The sequence below is a fragment of the Glycine soja genome, chromosome 7 (genome assembly GCF_004193775.1).
Source record: "Glycine soja cultivar W05 chromosome 7, ASM419377v2, whole genome shotgun sequence".
NCBI lineage: Eukaryota > Viridiplantae > Streptophyta > Magnoliopsida > Fabales > Fabaceae > Glycine > Glycine soja.
In genome coordinates this window covers 1,619,396-1,640,329 of record NC_041008.1, presented here as the reverse complement: position 1 = coordinate 1,640,329, position 20,934 = coordinate 1,619,396, and the positions used below count along the sequence as shown (strand labels likewise).

The following is a 20,934-nucleotide window of genomic DNA, read 5'->3' as shown; positions in this document are numbered from 1 at the left end:
CTGTTTTTTCCTGAACAATAAAAATGAGAAAGTGATAAGGGAGAATGCATGTTTACAAGGGTAATTTTGGGGGGAAAAAAAGAAAAGGAGAAGTGTATAAGTAAAGAGAGGAAAAGGAAATTGCAAGTGCAAAAAAAAATTGGGCATGTGTGAAATTATCAGCCTCGAGTTCCTTCACCAATCAAGACAAGAGTTACTTGGCTACTTAGTTCAGCAAGCCACTGGATCCTTCTTAAAATAAAGCGTGTTTGATTTTCTGAAAATTGGTATTCTAGTATGATTTATAAAAAAAACAGTGTATGCAATAAAATTAAAAACGTTTGGATAGAATGATTCTCGAAACAATTTCGGGAAAAAACAGATAACCAAAAAATTGTTTGGACAGCCGAAATGCAAGTAAACAAAGGCTGTCGCGAGGAGACATTGGCATGACAACTTAAAAACAATTTCAATGTGTGGATACAGGTTGGAATTGATTTTGATTAGATAAGATCGTAGTCGTAATATGATACATAGTAACTTATATATATATATATGGAATAATGGAAATAGGATGGAGATTTGAGTATATAGAAATAGGATGAAAACGTTTATAATTGCAAGAAAATCATTGATTTACAATAACATATTATTCTTTCTAGTTTTGGTTTGCAAAAGAAACGATAAAAGTGTTTCATTTCATTTGTTTCCATTTTTAATTTGTAAGGTATACTATTTTTTTTTTTGGTATAACCATGTGGGGATTTTTTTTTTTTGGTAACCAACTAATTCAAAACTAATGTACAATATATCGAATAACCATATAAGAATAAGATTATAATCACATGAATATAAATGTAAATTAAGAAAACTGATGTTCCAAGTACCACTTTGAACCTTTTTTTTATTAGTTAAAATGTGAAATATTTGATATTAATTTATTTATTTCAAAATGATAGTCATTTTAGATTATTTTAAAGGGATCAAGAAAAATAATAAATAAATAAAAAAATAGTAAATTTATAAAATTAATCTTATATTATTATTAATTTATTTATAAATTTTTTTATTCACCATTAATATTATAAAATATATAAATAAGAAATAATTAATGTTATATACGAGAATTATAATAAAACGAATAATTTTTTTTATAAGTATCTTAATTATCATCAACCATATTATTAGAGACTGGAAAGGAGAATAATTGGATTATAGATAGTAAGAATTAATTAAATAAAGAAATATTTTGGAGTAAGATCAAATAGCTAGTATTTTAGGTTTAGTATTAATCAAAGGGGAATTGGTGTATCGTGGAAAGAACAAAATACGAGATAGAAATCCGTGATTAGATAGAGAAGAAGAGCGGTAGTTTAGGTGTTAGGAAAGGTAGGGCCCTGCCCCGTGCCCGTTGAAGAACAATTTATTGCATTGCATTTTGCAGTCAAAATATAAAAAATTAAATAAAAATCATCTTTAACCCTCTCCAGGGAAAAATATCCTCACCAATTCAGAATTTGAAAAAATTAAGTCTCGTTCATATGTAATTATTTCTGTTAAATTTACACTCAAATAATATTTAAACAATTCAATCACTTCAATATATTAATCATTTAATTACTAAAATGTAAAATAATTTTATATTATTATCTAATAATAAGTTATTTGCTCACTCTGGTAAATCAGACAAGGCACAAATTTGTTGCGGCTCTCTTCTGAACCTTTCATTCACCGCAATACAACCTTAGATTCTCGGAGCGAGAGCGAGAAACAGAAACCTATTTTTATTTTCTCTCTTCATATCACTTAGACTGAGACTGGATGCTTCTGTATCCATCATATTATATGATGATTATTGAATTGATTATGCGTTCAGATTTCACTTCAGGTAGGTAGCTATGCTCTCTTTCTCTGTATAGATCCTTTCCATTTCCCTTCTTTTCTCCCAAAAACAAATGCGAATTTCGGCGTCTTGTTTTCTAGTGTTCCTCTTTTTCGTCAACGCTTCTGAACTCTTTCCATTTGTATTTTGTATTTTGGATTCTGATTTTGTTTGTTGAGAAAATGCCCCTGAATTTCAGAATAACGTTGAACTCTTACTATTACACACATTGCTTCTACCCAGCGTTGAGATCACAACTTCATTCTCTAGATCTCTCGTTCAAATGACCATGTGGGTCTGCCTTTTCTCATCACTTTCCGCAGTAACATTTGACTTTTCTGCCGCAATGTGTATCCCATCGGTGCTGTGTGTGAGTTTCCCCGCCTAAATCATTAGGCTCCCCTACAAGTTTTCTTTTTCTGTATTTTTATTACTTTCTTCCATGCTTGATTGGTGGCCATAATAGTCGTGGAAGCTTCCTTTTTTCCGATAATATATTTGATTTTTCAATCCTGGGGCATTCTTTAATCTACCAAAAATTAAATGCCAGCTTGTTCTTATGTATGACCTCCGGCAATTTCCGTTTACTTCCTCCGTTTTTAATTTGGAAAAATGGATCCAGGGTCTCTTGCTTCCTAGATTACAGATTGTCACAAGTTTGAAAAAAGTGGGGCTTGACTCTTATGGATGTTGACGTACTTATTTGTCTTTCCTCCTAGTGTAGGGTTTTTCGAGAAAACAAAAAGGCACTACAACTCATTGCTCCAGAGTCCATACTCCGGACTAGTTCTCTTGCCTTCTTCTGCCCTAAAAATTGTTCCACTTCTGGAATTTTATCCTAGAATTTTAGTGTTAGCAATCCCTCATTCGTTTATTTAAAATCAATGTACCTTTTGGTTGGAGGATGCATGAAGTTTATGGGAGGACAGGAGATAAAAACTATATGATTGAATGTGTGTGCATAAAAATTTATAGACATGCCCTCTTATATAGGCCAGTAATTATTTAAGAATTTTGGGTGTTTCTTCATTCTATAGGTTCGTTGATCTTCTGGTATTGGCAATGAGGAGTTGATATGCTCTTTATCTTCATTTAGGTTGCGTGCATGCATTGAAGTATACTAGGAAGTTGACTATCATATACTTTGGTTCTTTGTAATTATTTCTGATTAAAGTGTGATGTGTACAAGATTTGCTTGCTCCATGATGGGAAATGTCTAGTTTTATACTTTGGTTGCCCATGCGACCTTTGGGACATTGTGTTCCCTTGAGTGTGTTAATTTTAAACATGACATGTTATGTTCCCAAGGCCATGATTGGCAATCCGCATAATATTTATGCCAACTAGGGATCTAAGATGCTGAACTTTATGCTAAACATTTTGCGCTCATCACTACACGTGCGTTTTGGTTTATTTGGTCGTAATTGAGCTTTCCGTTACCTTTCACTAGGCGACATGGAAATTTATTGCACACTGCTAATTTTGATTGAACAATAATTCCAATCCCTTTGGGGATTTCATTTTTTGCAACTTTCAGGATCACTTTGACAGTTTGACTTGTCCGGCACCAACTTCTGGTATTACTATTGTCTGAGTTCTCAGGAGTTCTTTCACAGAAGGTAGATGGGTTCTAGAATCCCATCTCATAAGCTTAGCAATGGCCTCTACGTATCAGGACGGCCGGAGCAGCCCAAAGAAAGAACTCCAACAATGACATCAACAGCCGTGCCATATACCGGTGGAGACATAAAAAAGTCTGGAGAATTGGGGAAGATGTTTGATATTCCTGTTGATGGCTCTAAATCTAGGAAATCTGGACCAATAACAGGTGCTCCATCACGGACTGGATCTTTTGGAGGAGCTGGTTCGCATTCTGGACCTATGCAGCCTAATGCTGCTGCTCGAGCCACCTATACTTCAGGTCCAATGACTTCTGGTGGCATGGCTGGTTCGACTTCAATGAAGAAATCAAATTCTGGGCCACTGAATAAGCATGGGGAACCTGTTAAAAAGTCTTCTGGTCCTCAGTCTGGTGGAGTTACACCAGTTGGGCGTCAAAATTCTGGACCTCTTGCTCCCGTTCTACCTACAACAGGTCTCATTACATCTGGGCCCATATCATCTGGCCCACTAAATTCTTCTGGGGCTCCTCGGAAAGTGTCTGGTCCTTTGGAAGCGACGGGTTCTATGAAGCTTCAAGGTTCTGCTGCTGTTCACAACCAAGCTGTGACTGTTCTTAGTCAAGGTGATGATTCCTTCAGAAGGAATTTTCCGAAGGCGGTGTTATGGTTATTAATTCTGCTTTTTGTGATGGGTTTCATTGCTGGTGGTTTTATTCTTGGAGCAGTGCACAATGCTATTCTCCTTATTGTAGTTGTGATTCTTTTTGGCTTAGTTGCTGCATCTTTCACTTGGAATACTTATTGGGGAAGAAGATCTATTATGGGCTTTGTTACTCATTATCCAGACTCTGAGCTTAGAACTGCAAAAAATGGGCAATTCGTGAAGGTCTCTGGGGTATGTTTTGCTTCTCTTGCCGAATTTATTGGCTATTGTTGGAAAGATCATCTTCACTTCTTGGGCTTATGACTATATTCTTTAACATCAAATCAAGCTGTACTTATTTCATATGTTTTTTCTTATTCACCTGGCTTTGCATCAGTCTGATTTTGCTTTTTATTATAAATTATAAAAAATTTCTTCTCCCGCTTTAGAAGTATATGGGGCTTCTCTTTTAATTTACAGGAGCTTTTGAAGGATGTGATTTTTTTTTCATAAATGAAAGATTGAAAATCTTCAAGCTTATTTGATGCGAACCCCGATTTTTGTCAATTATAAAAACTTACATACGTCTAGTAAATAACCTTACCTGCATTTGGTTTGTAAAATGGTACTGCTTGGATTTGTATCAGGTGCTTCCACAAACATGATTTCTGTATGGTTTAAATGAATGAGTCTGTTTAATATTGAAATTTCATTGTTTTAATTTTTTCCGAAGACATCACATCATTGCGAGCAAAGCAAAATAAGAAAATAAGAGCAAAAATTTATCATGGATGTAAAGCCTTTAAGTCATTCTTTATAGCTGTTTGAAATAATGAATGAGCCTTGGATGATACTTAGATGAGAGAATTTTGTCTCATCTTTCTTATCTTGATGCTATAAACATATGTTGTATAAGTATCACTACTATACTTGTGCCTTAATATCAATGTCTTCCCAGAGTAATAGTTTCCCCATAAACATCCAATTATGCGAATGAGAAATTTGCACTTGATTGATTTTTCATTCTATTCATCCTTTTTATAACTACAATACAAGCTTAAATGACTGTAATCAAATATGTTTTGCTGTGGTATCTGAAGGTTGTTACCTGCGGTAATGTGCCTCTTGAGTCATCTTTCCAGAAAGTTCCCAGATGTGTATATACGTCAACAAGTTTATATGAGTATCGAGGATGGGACTCAAAAGCTGCCAATCCTGCACACCGTCGGCTTACTTGGGGCCTTAGATTGCTGGAAGTAAGTTACTAAGTATTTTTTATGGGTTAGTTATTATGGAATTTAATACTCTACTCTGACATCTTGTGCTCAATTTTACTTCTATTCTTGCCCCGGGGAGCGTGGCAGTGAAGGATATGGTTCTTCTGATTAAATTTCAAGTTGAATTTATTGTTTTGAATTAATTTTACTATCATGTTCAGGAGAAGGAAGGGAAGTTTTTTTTTAATATGATGCTATTGTCCTTCTTAGTAAATAATTCCAATTTACCTTGGACAAGATTTTGTTTACCAAGCAAAGGATGTATTCACATGGGCGCTCTACCCCCAAGCCAGTTACGATGTATTGAGCAGGAGTGTAAAATGGATGGTATAGATAAATTGTGTTGGATTAAAATTGATGGGTTAAAATTTAAATCTAGTCCATTTATGATCCATTAGAAATGTATTAAAACAAATTGATCCATCCATAATCCATAACTTGTGTAAAAGAGACCATCCAACCTATCCATAAATAATTTTTCACGGATGGATATATATATATATATTACTTGTCAACTCAACGGAAATTCTTTCTCTAAAAATTTTCTACTTACGAGAACTGTTTCCAGAAGACCCTTTAATGAGCCTCGGCTGCAATAACCATCATTGATCCAATTGTTTAAAAAAATATGATGGATCCCCCCCTGCATTAATGGTTGTTGATTGGTTGAATTTATGCATGGGTGGATTGAATGATGGATCCACCCTTTTGACATTTATTTTCAAGTCCTTTGATGGCACTAGAGGTTAAATTGACCTATTTATGTTGTTATATATGGTTGCCTAACAGTTGTATCCCCTTGATTGGTTGTTGTACCATTTTTTCTATTATTATATAGTGTTTATTGAACTTAATTGTATTCATGAATCTACATTTAGGACCGCTATTTTTTTTTGGTTCAAGAAAGTCCCATGGGGAGTCTGTGATTAGGGACTGGTATTGCTATTGGGAAACGTGTTTTTCACTTGATTGACTAGAATGTATGTAATGTGACAGAGGCGCGTGGTTGACTTCTACATCTCAGATTTCCAGTCTGGTTTAAGGGCACTGGTTAAGACTGGGCATGGAGCAAGAGTGACCCCTTATGTTGATGACTCAGTTCTCATCAATGTAAATCCAACCAAAGAAGAGCTTTCACCAGAGTTTCTCCGGTGGTTGGGAGAGAGGAATCTTTCAAGTGATGACCGCATCATGCGGCTGGAAGAAGGGTAAAATTTATCTCTTGTTTTCCTGCATTTTGATCCTTTTGAATATACTAACCTGATCTGTCTTTGGATGGGTGTATTGAGTGTCAGCTTTGATTTGGGGGTTTACCAGCTAGACAATTGTGAATTAAATTTTGTATACTGAGTGGATAAAATGTTTTAACCTGTTGATTTTATTTAGCATCATAGTTTTCAGGTTTAGTGTTGTCTTGATTTGAGACAGATAATATAACTTGGTATTTGTATTCAGGTACATCAAAGAAGGAAGCACAGTAAGTGTAATGGGAGTTGTTCAGAGGAATGAGAATGTGCTTATGATTGTTCCTCCGCCAGATCCAATCACTACTGGTTGCCAATGGACCAAATGCATTTTTCCATCTAGTCTTGAGGGTATAGTTTTAAGATGTGAAGATGCATCCAAGAATGACGTGATACCAGTTTAACAGTATGTGCTATGAGGGTGCTTGTAGCATCTTCTAATTGGTGTTCTTAGATAGTATTCTTTTCCCCTCTATTATTAGTGGTGGTGGAATATCATAGTGACAAATTATTATAGATTAAGATGGCAAAGTTGTGTGTGCGCCCGCCTTCTTTTTCTCCTTTAAATTGTTGTATAGTTCTGGTTGTTTTGATGTTCTTCTAGGGTTTGTTAATGTTTGGTGCGGTAAAAATTCTTACTTGTACGAGCATATTGTGATTATGCTAACATGCTAAATAGAATACAATTTTTGTTTGTGTTTGCAAATCTTTTCTTCATGCACTGAATTTCTCTCTACCTTGTCGATTTGGCAATTACATTTACACTGGTAAGGGACATACTGTAAACACGTGAATTTGATGTGAATGTGGGCACATGTTGCCTTTATGCGTGGTCTTATTGCTTGCACCCTTTGCAGCAATTCTGAACTTTTTTTTTAATAACTCATTTTGCCTTTTAAAAAAAGGATTAAAAAAAACTATGCCTCATTTTGGAGACATATGATATTTAATGTGTATTGTTTTCCCCTTTTTCGTTATTATAATTCACCACTTAACAAAAAAATATTTCATTCATCTGCACCTGCACGGGAAGGAGAAAATATGAAATGCGCTTAGTAGTGGGAAGATTATGCAACCCGTTGTTATAATACATTATTGAAATCATTCAAAGATAAATTTTTATAATGTTTTGAAATTTTAGGCAAAATAGGGGTATCAAACACGAATTATAATTCGAAACTTCTTGAAGTGTTGACAGATGAACTTTGTTTATGTTAATTGTAATTCTTATAGGCTTATTATTAAAGAAAAGAATATGGCCAATTTTCGTTCGATCAAGTAATAAGAAAGTTTTGTTTTTTAAGTAAGATTTGTGTTTGAATCATCAAAATGGGCTGGAAGAGTTCTTTCTCTTGAAGTAGGTCTAGTTGGCTAAATTAAGATTGAGTTTAAAGTGACTAGTACATATGCCATTAAAAAGAAAACTAAAATGCTGTGACATTTTAACCCAAATGAGTTTTTATTTTAAAACTTTGTTTTATGAAAATAAAGTATTGTTATTATAAAAATAGCAAGCATCTTAATTTTCCAATCTTAATGTCCTAAACAAAATTTCTCAGTGTTACATGCATAATAAATTCCCTTTAAAGGGAACTTTAGTAGTTTTATGTGATCATGATTTTGTGCATTTGTGTTGTGAAACTACGGCATCATGCTATGAACATTAACGGTTAAAGTATTAGATTGAGGCTTTAAAAAAATTGTATTTAATGGCCTGCTGCAACTTTATTTTACAAGTTTAACATTTAAGTAATTATTAACATAATCTACCACATTGAATAAAACATCAATAAAGCAGTGCAAACGATTTGGTAATCTTCACAGTCATACCATTGCTTTCTAATTATGTAGTCGCAGTTCATACAAGATATTGACACTGACTGACCAATATAACTGCTATTTTACAGCAGCTAACACAATAACAGCAGCAACTATGACAAGATAATGGTATGTAGTTGGAAGATACTGTGCACACTACGGTATGAATGGTCTCAAGAAAGAGCCATTAACTAGCTAGAGCTGAAGCACAAGCTCCACAAGAAAGAGCTCCCCATCAAACCTGAGTCCAGAAGGTTCAGCAGGCTGAAGAAAACCATCCACCATTCCACCAAATACATACACATAACGCCCTGATCGGTCTGCACAGGCACGGTGAAATGATCGAGAATTTGCCGCATGTCCACTTGATTTCCACCGTTTCCACATTCTTGTCAACACTTTCTTTGAGCTCACTGTGATTTGCTGAGTGATGCAAGGGTAAGGGATGGCACTGATATCTAACACCCAAAAATCATCTTTCCTTTGTCTATATGAGTCTTCTCCTCCATAAATTAGCAACCTGCCTCCCAAAACCAATGTAGCTGTGTGACCAACTCTTGGAAGGGAAACACCAGCTGGTATGCTTTGTAAATCATAAACTATTTGGACCCATCTCTGATAACCTTGGTATGTATCCAATAACCAAACATCATCAAGCACCTCATAACCCAAGCCTCTTCCTCCAAATAGTATTGTCCTGCTTCTCCCAATGCATGTCAATGTGTGTCCTGAACGTGGTGGAGGTGAAGGGTGTGCCACAATCTCATGCCACGTACCAAAGCAATGACTATCTGACATCTCCAAGACCCATGTGTCCCCCAAACGGAGGCCATTAAGCCCTATACCTCCATGGATTATCATTCTCTTTTCATCAATACAACATGCAGCATGAGCCCCTCTAGAGGGCGGTGCAACATTCCCCACATCAAGCATTTTCCATGAAAATGTTACACCGTTGTTTTCATTGAACATGACATGCCCCAACCATGTATCGTTTTTACGGTTGCCACGGTCGTTGATTCCTCCAAAGAGAACAAGATAATCACCCATCTCCACACATGTATGCCCAAATCTCCCACTTGGAATGCCTGAATGGACTGTCTGCCATTTCAACATTCTCCGGAAATCATTGCCAATGTATGCCACCCACGTGTCATCAAGATGTCGTCCTAAATAACAATAATAACAAAAAAGCAAGGAACAAAGATATTACAAGGTAACAGTTACACTTTAGTCAAGAGAAATAGAAACTTTCTCTGAATGGAAAAATAAACAGTATTCAGGTAGAATGCTTCATAAAATAAACAGTATTCTATCTGGCAGAGTAGAACTTGGGTTTTAAAAGTGAACCAGAATAAAATAAGAAAAAATAAAATAATCTTTTTCATAAGCTAAAATTTTATGTGTAAGTTAAAATTCAACTTTGGGAGAAACTAATATGAGAAGACTTCTACGAATTAATCAGCTTAGCTTATGTATAAGTTAATTTTAGTTTATGGAAAAATTTGTTTCATTTTTTCTTTTTATTTTCTTCTCCTATGAGTACTTGTGAAAAAGTTTATCCAAACATACTAAAAAAAAAAAAACATTACAGTTCATAACAAGGAGAGGCTCTACCGACTTGCAACAAATAGAATGTGGCCTATTATATATAGTGTTTGCTTAGTCAATAGTTCCCTTTCACTATTTCATTGATTTCTTCATCAAGCGGTCACTAGTAAGGGATGGAAACACTAGTAGATGTCATGAAGGTAAACTTTTTGGAGTCTCTTTCTTTTCAATTTGCACATAAAATGCAACAGAAAAAAGCAGTCATAAATAATTAGTGAATGGAGAAGAGAGAGCAAAGGAGGGAGATGGTTCTAGTTTCATGGGCACGCTGACCTGAAGTGTTCAGGGTAAGTTGACATGCTTTATGATATTAATTGTTGTAAAGAAGAAAGCCCAATATATACAATTAACTCTTTCAATTGATAAAATATGGTACATGATAATCAAACTTGACAATAAAAAAAAAAAAATAACGAACTCACGTCATCCTTAAATATAAGGCCGATCACCTAAACAAGTACCAACCAACTAAAATAGTGGAAGATGTAATAGTTAGATGGCTCAATTGAATGTTACATATGGCATAATAATGCCGTACAAAATTGGGTTAGTTTAATAATTTAGTGTTGAATTGGATTCCTTTTGTAGTGGGGGAAAGGACAGAACTTGTCTCCCTTTTCTCCATCTTAGGGGACAGACATGATGAGATAATAGTAACCGAATCCAATTTTGTTGATGAGGTGAGGAATAAAAGAAGAAAGATGGAGAGAAACGAACGAACCTCCCTCACAGCCGCCACCAAACAAGACAAGACAGTCGGAGACAAAGTTGAGAGAGTGAGAAGCTCTGGCTGCAGGGAAATCCAAATCTGACACAAGTAGTTTATGACAGCAAACAGAATCCATCTGAGAGACTTGCTTGTAGAGCCTCATCCAAGGGAAGTGACGATGCTGGTTGTTACTGGAAAGTGAGTCAACACAAGTGGAACCCAAGTCCCTTTTGCACAAAGATTTCCATAGAGTGTGTGAGGAAGTGAGAGCCCTGAATCTCTTGCAAGTGATGGATAGGGAGAGGATTGCATCTATGGGGAGGAGGAGGAGAATAGTAAAGAGGTAGTCTTGAGCCATGTTGCTGATTGGTGATCCACAGCTGCTGTAACTGTGATTCCCACTTGTACTACCCTCAGACTCTTCCATGCTTCTTGGATTGGAACAAAACAAAACAACCAGGTGGTGTTATTTTTATATGGATGCAGGGAGAGCAAGAGAAGGAAAGGGTTTGTTTGAGGCAAATGACATGCTGGTGAGAGAGAGAGATAATTGGTAATTGGTAATTGGTAATTGGTAATTGGTAAAATGAATGAATGTGTTGTTTGTGACTGTGTGACGGATGGGTTGAAGTTGAAGGAAATGGTAAAAATGGTGATGTGGAAAGAGATTGAGGGTGAGTGGGGTGCCCATTTGGTTTGTCGTGTATGTGAAATTATGAGCCTTGCCTTTTGTTTCAACATGTCTTGGCTTGGCTACCATGCCATGTCATGTTTGTTATCTATCTGGACAAGACAACCAAAAAGAAAGAATGAATCAAAAGTATCTAAATAAAAAATAATAATAATAATAATAATATAATCATCATCGTGCATATTATTATATTACAATAAAATAATGGTAATGATCCAGGCACAGGCAAAAGACCTTCGTGCTTATTATTACTATTACATAGGATTAGGAGGCTTTTGCTTCACCACAATTCTACTGAGTGTGGTTCGTTCAGTCAACTACATTACGTGTCCACTTTCTTTGTCTTCACTCTGCATCCGAATGCATAACTAACTTCCACATTGTTCAATTAACGGAAACTGTGGTTCCCATCTATGACATACATACATATGCTGTCCAAAAAAAAAAATCTATGACATATATACTGTACATTCCTTCTTTTAAATAAGTACTCTATTTGGTTTGAAAAAGAAAATGGAAAGAGTGTAGATTGAAAAGGATATGAACAAAAAGAAAGTGACTAAAAAAGGAGTAAATTTTAAGAGTTATTTAGTATAAAAGAAATATGAAATAAATAAGTAAGTGAAAAGAAAAAATATATATTCTTTTCTTGAATACTAAATTATATTTTTTTTATTAAATATTGAATTTTGGATAAGTAAGTATTTTAAGAAAGATGTAAAAAAAAGTTATTTTTTATTGGGTTAAAATCAACCCTTCCTCTGTTTTCTCATTTATTCAACCGTGAGAAATTTTACTCTACGAAAACCAACGTTAATTTTACTTTTTTTTAACTATTTATCACCTTTTAATTGAGACAAAATAATAAATACATAATTTCAATCTGAAATAAAGAATGTGTCAAGTGCATGTATCATGTTTGAATTTTTAATTTTTTTTAAGACCAAAAAGAAATATTTTTCAAAATATTTTTTTTAAAATAATAATATAAAATTTCCAAACGTGAGCTACCTGTTTCTAACTCTAATCTTTAAAAAAAAATGTTTGTACCTTTTTATTACTTGCTAAAAGGTTACAAATATCTCTTTCTCCAGTAGAAAGATAATGAATGTTCATTTGATTAAGAAATTAGCGGAGTGTTTTATTTATAAATCTGAGATTATTGTTTACTATCAGCTAATACAGCACGCAAACTTAAATCAAACTTGGCTGGCATTTTACAGTCCACGCATGGAAGGGGAATTCAAGTGAGGAATTTAGGGGGGAGAAGCATACTATTATTTATTGAGTTCTGATATATTATTTCTAGTTTGACTATGGTGGTATAGCCCACAAAAAGTCCTCTCACGATCAGACTTTAGCAAATATGCTTGCAGATGCATGGATATAATACACTGTCTGGTGCATGTCAACCAGGCAAAATGTATAAAATTAACCATTCTAAAGTCCGATTAGAAACTCGCATGGTTCCATATCTTGTTGTCTACTCTAGTCAAAGGGGAAGAGGACATCCAACATCTTATTTCTGCAAATTGTACACTTTTCCTTTGTGTATTAATTTCCGAAGAGCAGCTTTAGCTTCTTCCAATGTTTCTACACTCTGTCCTTCATCAAATGATATCCTCTGAATGTTGAACTGCATACAAGACCTCAAATAAATGATACAGACAGCAGCTAGAAATATTAGAATTAGAAAGCCAAATCTAACTAATGTCAAAAAAACATACCTGGGCACCTTGACGGACCCTAATATCAGTTCCTTTGCTGTCTATAGATATGAGTGCAGCGTCATCTACCTCGGTCTCATTAGATAGAAGCTTCTTTAGGGGCTTTGAGAAGATAGCATTGAGTTCCTATTATTTCAAACATAAAGCCAAGCAATGACGTGATATAACTCTAGGGCAGGTTTACATAATCGATCAATAAGTAATACACAAGGGAAAGTACTGGGGTCAACTAGGAACCCCCACAAAACCAACCCCAATTAAGGCCTCGAATGTGCCAACATGTTATACATCCATCTCCAACTACTAGGCCAAAAAAAATTAGGATGCCCCATCCAAACCAATCCCATAAGTTTCTTCTAAAATGTGGGAGAAGAGAGAAACAATTTTAGCATATAAAATTGTTTTTAAAATAAGATTATTTACTTTTGCCTACACAAGAAATTATTTCCTTTAACTCCCTTTGTAGAATAAGAAATCAGAAATTTCACCTTTAAATACTGTTCACCACCATCGACTGCAATCTTATCAGGTTGAAGGGTTTCATATTCCTTTACATCCACCCAAGCAACAGTACCAAAGCCTCCAATGAAATATATGTCCCTGCCAATAATGAACTGATTAAATTAGCTATGCAGGTTGATAATGATAGTACCAAATGACATGATGAATTTTAATTTCCCAATTCTTGATGGATTCTGTTGTTCGCAAGCACTATATTTTTTCTTAAGGAACAATATTTTTTATGAAAAATTCAAAAGGATACAAAAGACCTGAGCATGTTATTGATGCTTCACCAAGTACCCAAAATATGATTGTTTCGTAAATCAACATAAAAAAAACTATTTGTCTTGTCAAAATCTAGGATATTGGGTTCTTCGACAAATATTGACACTTATAAACCAGGCCCAGGTAAAATGCCCCAAAAATATGCAAGAGAATTTGCTCAAAAGATTATTCATTCAATACAATCAACTTGGCAGTAGCTGCTTGTGTGTGTGAAGGAGAGTGTAGGCAATATATCAAATTAGAGGGCCATTTTTATGTGAAAGTGAGAGGAACAAATATTGACTATTAAATCTCATAACGAATGATCAATATTAAAACTCAAAAGTCATGTGATTTTTTAACAAGTCACATGACTTTATGTGATCGTGTGATTTTAAGTAGTCTTTAATATTGACCACATAATCTTGATCATCTATGTATGATTGTATGATCAAGATTTACTCCTCTCACTATATAAAATAATTTTTTTAAGAAAAAATTACTAGATATATCCCATTTATGTATAGCTGGAAAGAAGCCAACCTTATATTCTGCATCCTAAAATAGTAGAAGTTGCCCCATTGTTGAGAAGGACCCTGTTGATGTTTCGCAATATACTGCTTATGAGCCCATTCCTGTTAGTGTACAAATAGTCAAATAGATATCATGACATGTACAAATAAACCTCTAACTAAAAAGTATCTCTATATGAATAACTAAAGGTACAAACAAGTGCACATTAGCTGATCCACAAAAACAAATTAATCAGCAAACAACCTGTTGATCTTCTGGAAGTGGATAGACATCCCCAAAAATAGTTACCCTTGCATTGGACAAGCCACTCCATCCAGGTATCTAATAAATATAACTGTCAATAAAACCCAAAATGGAGAAAAACAAGAATCAGAAGTCTAAAAGTTTAGATGAGAAATGTCAAATTGCAAACCTGGACAACCAGTGTGCATCTTGGGTCAGCCAACAAATTCCTTGTGTGAATTGCAAGAGGAGAAAATGAAAATATTGGATCTACAAATGAAGAGTATAAGGCATGATTTATAGATAAACACTACAAACAGACAAGCAAACCATAAGTGTTCCACAATTAACACTGGTCATCATGAGACAGACAGCAGATATGAATCAAGGAGCACTTTATAACACATGAATCTTGAGGTGGACTGTGCATCTTTTATGTACTCTTTATTTTCTTTATGTTTATGTAGTATCTACAATTATCAATTAGATTTGAATATTCTGTAATTCATGCCCATATTCCAACTAAAGCAGGAACATGAATCTCATTCTCATTCCTCAGTCCCCACATGCTCTTACTCATAGCACATGTTATGCTACAAAAAGAAAGATGGGCTAAATAGAAGTGATGGGCTGCATATGTAAGAATGGAGAAGCGGGAGGGGAATTGGAGAAAATGGAAGAATGCCCACTGCAGAGAAGATGTCAAGGGAAGAGTCCGATAGAAGCACAGATTAAAAACAATAGACCAGCTGGTTCAGAAAACTGGTAGTATGAACTGGTTGTTTTGATTTTTTCAATTTTTAATTCAACTAAAATATTTGTTTGGCCAAACAAGGTCCACTGCCAACATATAAAGGTCACGTATGAAACGTTAGCTTTTCATTACCTTGCAAGATAAATAATACAGTCATTTTAAGCTAATTTAAAATTTTACCTAACTATATTTCTTGTGAGTTTATATTAGTTTATTACTTATTATGTTATATAATATTAAATATATATTGAATTATGTACATTTCAACCACAATCAGAACAGCAAATGTCTTCAGCCTTCCATGACTGGTCTGATTTTTAAAACATTGATTAGAGGGTGGGAAGGCTGTAACAACACAGATAGCTGTCACATGTTGAGTGGTGGTACCTGAACTGTGGGCCAGGGGGTAAAAAGGGGGAAGGAAAAGTGTAACAGATAAGTAAGAATTGAGTGAGGTGGAAAGGCTCGGGTGGGCTGAACTGATGAAGTATTCTGTTCTGCTGCACAATCTCCATAGTTATCTTCCTGTTTTCTTCTATATTTTAGTACTAACAGAGGGCTACTTCTGTTTGTAAGGTGCTTGGTCTCCCTATTTTATATCCTAATTTTGAGTTCCTATCATATTCTCACTCATTTCTCAGCAAAGATCAAAACTAGATGGGAAACATCTATAATGCATGCCCAATTTACAACAATTTAATTATCTCTACCCGATCAACTTAGCTGAGTCCATCAAATATTTATTATCATGATTGTGACACATATGGACCTTGGGGCAGAACTCCTAACTTAATCTCCTATTTGAACAATGGATAAACAACTAGGCACTAAAATCCATAAGTGAATCAAATATTCATGACTGAATGGAAGTAACTAATCAAGCAAATGAAGAATTGTTGACTTACGACCCGTTGAGTCTGGTGCAAAATCAACCAGAGAACCAAATGGATAACCTTCTCGTCGGTGGTGCATACGAGACATTACAGTGCACAAATGAGCAAATCTTGCCTTGAATTATAGAAGGAAAAGGCAACGAAAAATTAATAAAAGGGAATCCAAGAAGTTAATTGTGCTAGATTCAGTTATACAGTTGAATATACAAAAACAAATTCAAAGTTTTGCCATAAACAAACACCAGCAGCTTACCTGCTCCATCAAATTGCGTACTGCTAAAGCCGGTCTAGGTAAACCGTGAGCTGAGGTGGCACTCTGCACGCCACCAGAAATGGGTGTTCTGAAAAGTCCAGCCCTGGTGCCACCACCCGATCCACTTCCAGCTGGGGCTGTGATCGTTGACCACGACATGCCCATTTGTGACGGCGCATCTTGATCATCTTCGGAACTCTCGGTCTCGGAATGGCTTAAATTTTCCTTCACAATGGAAAGGGCACCAAACTAAGTGAAAAGTCAAAGATAACATATCTGTTGATTAGGATGCATAAGATAAGAGCAAAAAAGAAATGACCAATCAACGACCCTATTGACTATTGTTGTGAAATTTCCATGAACTGTCAAGTAAAAACAACATGAAACTTAAAGAGAGGGAATTCGGTTTGGAGATGAAAATTTAATTCCTAATGAAAGACACATAAGCCATGAGTATCATGATCTCGTTTTGGAACAAGTTGATTAAAATGCGCAAAAATAATAAGCAGAATAGAATAGTGAATAGGGTTTAAGAAGGAGAGTGGCTTAATAAAAAATATATATATATATATTGAGAAAGGGCACCACCTCCAATTCCAAAGTCTAAAGGTTTGAAATTGATTTTACGGTATGTATGGTAAAAAAGGAAGGGAGGAATAAAGAACCAGAGGTTGAGACGCCAAGGTGAAGTCGTTGGTGGGTTCATCGGCGGCGTCGGTGTTTGGGAGAGCAGAAACGCGAAGACGGAGAAGGTGCGAGTGAGAGTGTTGGGTGGTTTTGAAGAAAGCAAGTGGCGGCGCTGTTCTGACAGAGGAAGAAGAAGGAGGGCGAAGGAGAAGTGAGCAAGAGTCTTTGGGGATGAAGGAGAGTGCTTCCATAGAAGTTTGAGTTAGTTTTGGGAAAGGAAAAAGAATCCGACAATGGATGCTATTGTATTGTAATAAACCTTAATTAGCGTATAGAGAGGTTGAGGTTGACAATGATATATATACAATACAATAATATTCCTTTATTTGTCCCTCTGTTCATTTCGAATCCAATTTTACTCAGATTAGATTAGATTGGTGACTCTGTGGGCTGAAGAATGAGATTAATTCAGATTGAGATTGCCATCGCTTTTGCTTTGCCAACTCAAATACCACTTCCAACTCTCACCCCCCAATACCACTGAGTTTGGTTAAACTTTAAAAAAAAAAAAAAAAGATTTGTTTATTATAATAAACTGAAAACTGATTATTTTTAAAATTTTACAAAAGTCTGCAGGTTTTCTATCTTTTGTAACAAATCTCTCGTTATTTTATCATTTTTAAATTATTACAAAAAATAAAAGACAGAAAGTCAAAAGTATAGGATAATATATACAGTATTTGTTGAAATATATTATTAATTAAGTATGTATAATTAAGTTGATACTGCTTAATTATTATTTTCACTGAAATTTGTAAGATAGAACTAATAATAAAATAAATAAATTAAACCAATAATATGCATTGTTTCGTTACCAATTAAACCATTATGACTTATTTATAAGATACTATATTTGGAAGTTATACGTGTGCATTTTATTTTTATTCTACACGTGTGCTTAAATTTTACGTTTCATGTTCCTCTTAAAGGCTTTGTTTACTATAGTCCTTCTTTCAGCTCAATTAATTTCATATAAAAGATTTGGACGCATCACTTCGGGTGTCTTTTCTAATGTGTTCTCTTTATCTTTGATAACGACTATGTATTGATGACAAGAGGAGGATCATCATCAAAAACTAAGAAGGATGATTTGTGTATTTGTGAGTTTGATTTGTGTCTTTTCTATGTATTGATACTGCTTATGGTAGAATATCACGGTTGTTTACTATAAATTATTAAGAAGATATGTTGAAACACATGTGACAATATAATAGATGTTTGTGTTGAGAAAAATTATGGATTATTATACTCTACTAATGGCTGGATGCAAATTAAGAGATAGTATATTTTGCGTGATGGTGGTTGGATAAGGATGTATTATTTAAATACATTTAAGATTATGATAGAGGTAGAATGTGTTGGAAAATAAAACAAAAAATGAAGGAAAATAATATACGAAGAAGATGCACAGTCTTGAATTAAATAACAAAATAATCGTAGCAAAATAAATTTAATTGACAACACATAAATAATGCATTATATCATACAATGAGCACAAGGAAAAATTAAATCAAGGGAAAGAATTAAATAGCCTGGGTTGAAGCGCGTAAACGCTATCCTTAGAGAGAAAACGCCCCCACTGCGCGGGTAAGAAAATTTGATTGCGCTCCTCTCCCAAGATACGAGAACCCGTTGGTTCCGATCGTGTGCAGCGAAAGGATCCCCGAACCTTATGAACACCAATGCTCTTGCTCTCACAAAAATTAAGTTTTGTATAGGAAAAGAAAGAGATAAATTTTTGGCAGAAAGAAACCAGAGCTCTCATGTCTGTCATTTCTAGAAAAGAGGAAAGAGATATATATAGGCATTTTGCAACAACAAAATATGACCGTTAGAAATATGACCGTTGGAAAACCAACCTACAGTTGTCACAACAAATATAACAAACTAGTTTGACTCATTAAAACAAAATCTCAAGAGAATCTAAAATAAATATTATTTTATAAAATAGAATTAATATATATTTATAAATTTTAAATTAAAACACAAATATTTACCAACATTCCCCCACATAATTTAAAATTTTAAAATATATTTTCTAAAAGATAATTTGTATAAAAACATAAGAGTAAAAGCATGTGATATTGTATTTCGGTATAAGGAACCTTCCGGGTTTGAGCCTTATACCTAGTGTTTATGAACTTCCATCCGAGAAAAATGTAGTGACTTGATTGTCTTGAACTACATATTCTTTAACCGGACTTTAGTACACAACCCCTACAATATTGACGTTCAATTAGGTTCTAATCAGTGGTAGCGCGTTACACGGCCTTGCGCTTGTATCTTGTTTCGTGAGTGTCCTTTAGAGATTAACTCATATCTCACAGTGGCGGCCCCACCACCACACTCACTAGGTGAATCCTCAAAGAGTGGGTTGTGACCCCCACCCCTACAATAATTGTCATCGGATTCATTAAGAGGTATTTTTTTTTATACCAAAAATACACATATATAAATACCTCAACCTTAATATTGCCACAATTTATAATACACCTCGTCATAGGAATGAGAAACGGAACAACTCCGCCAAATTTCATTTTTGGTGTACTTTAGTCAACAAACAATTTCGTTGTTACCCGTTGAACTCCATTCATGGGATCACCAATCACACGGAGACGGGTGTCCATTGTTGTAACTAAATAATGGGCTTTAATCTCATTCCCCTCGACGACTCAAATACTTGTTGACATGTCAACCTTTTTGTAAGCGGATCCGCAATATTATTTTTTGACCTAACAAAGTCAAGAGAAATGACATCATGAGAAATCAAATTTCTTATAGACTTATGTCTCACTCTTAAGTGTCTTCTTTTTTCATTAAAATTTTGCTTGTCACTTTAGATATAGCAATTTGACTATCACAATGCATTGAAATTGGAGGTATAGGCTTATTTAACAATGACAAATCACATAATACATTTTTAAGAAATTCAGCCTCACTAATAGCAGTATTTAAAGCAATAATTTTTTCTTTCATGGTAGAACGTGAAATAATAGTTTGTTTAGCAGATTTCCATGATACTGCACCACTAGCTGAACTAAAAACATAACCACTTGTTGATTTTGTTTCATCAGAATCAGAAATCCAATTTGCATCACTAAACCCCTCAATTACTTCCTAATCTACCAACTGCATATGCAATGTCAGGCCTAGAGAAGTTTGTCAAATGCAACAAAGAACCGATAATTTGAGAATATTTATGTGAAGAAATTCCTTTACCCAAATTTTTCTTTAGCTTGATGGATGAGTCATAAGGAATAGAAACAGGTTTCACATCAAAATAATTAAACTTCTTCAACAACTTTTCAACATAGTGTGATTGGGTTAAAATCATGCCATCATTTTTCTTTATAAGCTTAATACCCAAAATCACATATACACAACCAAGGTCTTTCATATCAAAATTTCTAGACAAGAAAAAAATTCACATCATACAAAATATCAATATGTCATCCAGATACAAACATAAAATGACGCATCCATTATCATCAAATTGTTTCACATACACACATTTATCACTATCATTAATTTGAAAATCATACAAAAGAATGACTTAATCAAACTTTTGTGTCAATGCTTTGGAGCTTATTTCAAACCATACAAAGATTTAACAATTTATTTTT

The 20,934-nt window shown here is 34.6% G+C and overlaps 3 protein-coding genes across 6 annotated transcripts; 1 reads left to right on the top strand and 2 right to left on the bottom strand.

The window, feature by feature from the left end:
* Positions 1-1,660: 1,660 nt before the first annotated feature.
* LOC114418027 (uncharacterized membrane protein At1g16860-like) lies at positions 1,661-7,356 on the top strand. 4 transcript variants are annotated; one of them, XM_028383155.1, is made up of 6 exons: positions 1,661-1,867; positions 3,399-4,106; positions 4,257-4,378; positions 5,227-5,382; positions 6,400-6,611; positions 6,859-7,356. In XM_028383155.1, exons 2-6 carry the CDS (start codon positions 3,485-3,487, stop codon positions 7,049-7,051), a joined length of 1,305 nt encoding a protein of 434 aa, XP_028238956.1. In that variant the 5' UTR covers positions 1,661-1,867; positions 3,399-3,484; the 3' UTR covers positions 7,052-7,356. The 4 variants fall into 4 exon arrangements, with proteins under 4 accessions (XP_028238956.1, XP_028238953.1, XP_028238955.1 ...); XM_028383152.1 differs by having other exon boundaries at positions 3,399-4,378; XM_028383154.1 differs by having other exon boundaries at positions 1,661-1,871; positions 3,399-4,378.
* A 1,098-nt stretch (positions 7,357-8,454) lies between these two features.
* LOC114418026 (F-box/kelch-repeat protein At1g51550-like) lies at positions 8,455-11,548 on the bottom strand. The gene is made up of 2 exons (XM_028383151.1): positions 10,798-11,548; positions 8,455-9,634 (listed from the first exon to the last, which is right to left on the bottom strand). Exons 1-2 carry the CDS (start codon positions 11,210-11,212, stop codon positions 8,661-8,663), a joined length of 1,389 nt encoding a protein of 462 aa, XP_028238952.1. The 5' UTR covers positions 11,213-11,548; the 3' UTR covers positions 8,455-8,660.
* A 1,122-nt stretch (positions 11,549-12,670) lies between these two features.
* On the bottom strand, positions 12,671-17,627 carry LOC114418025. Its single transcript, XM_028383150.1, has 9 exons — positions 17,290-17,627; positions 16,625-16,849; positions 16,384-16,486; positions 14,915-14,994; positions 14,746-14,823; positions 14,512-14,603; positions 13,692-13,803; positions 13,204-13,329; positions 12,671-13,112 (listed from the first exon to the last, which is right to left on the bottom strand). The coding sequence occupies exons 1-9, from the start codon at positions 17,500-17,502 to the stop codon at positions 12,996-12,998; spliced, it is 1,146 nt and encodes a 381-aa protein (XP_028238951.1). The 5' UTR covers positions 17,503-17,627; the 3' UTR covers positions 12,671-12,995.
* Positions 17,628-20,934: the final 3,307 nt, after the last annotated feature.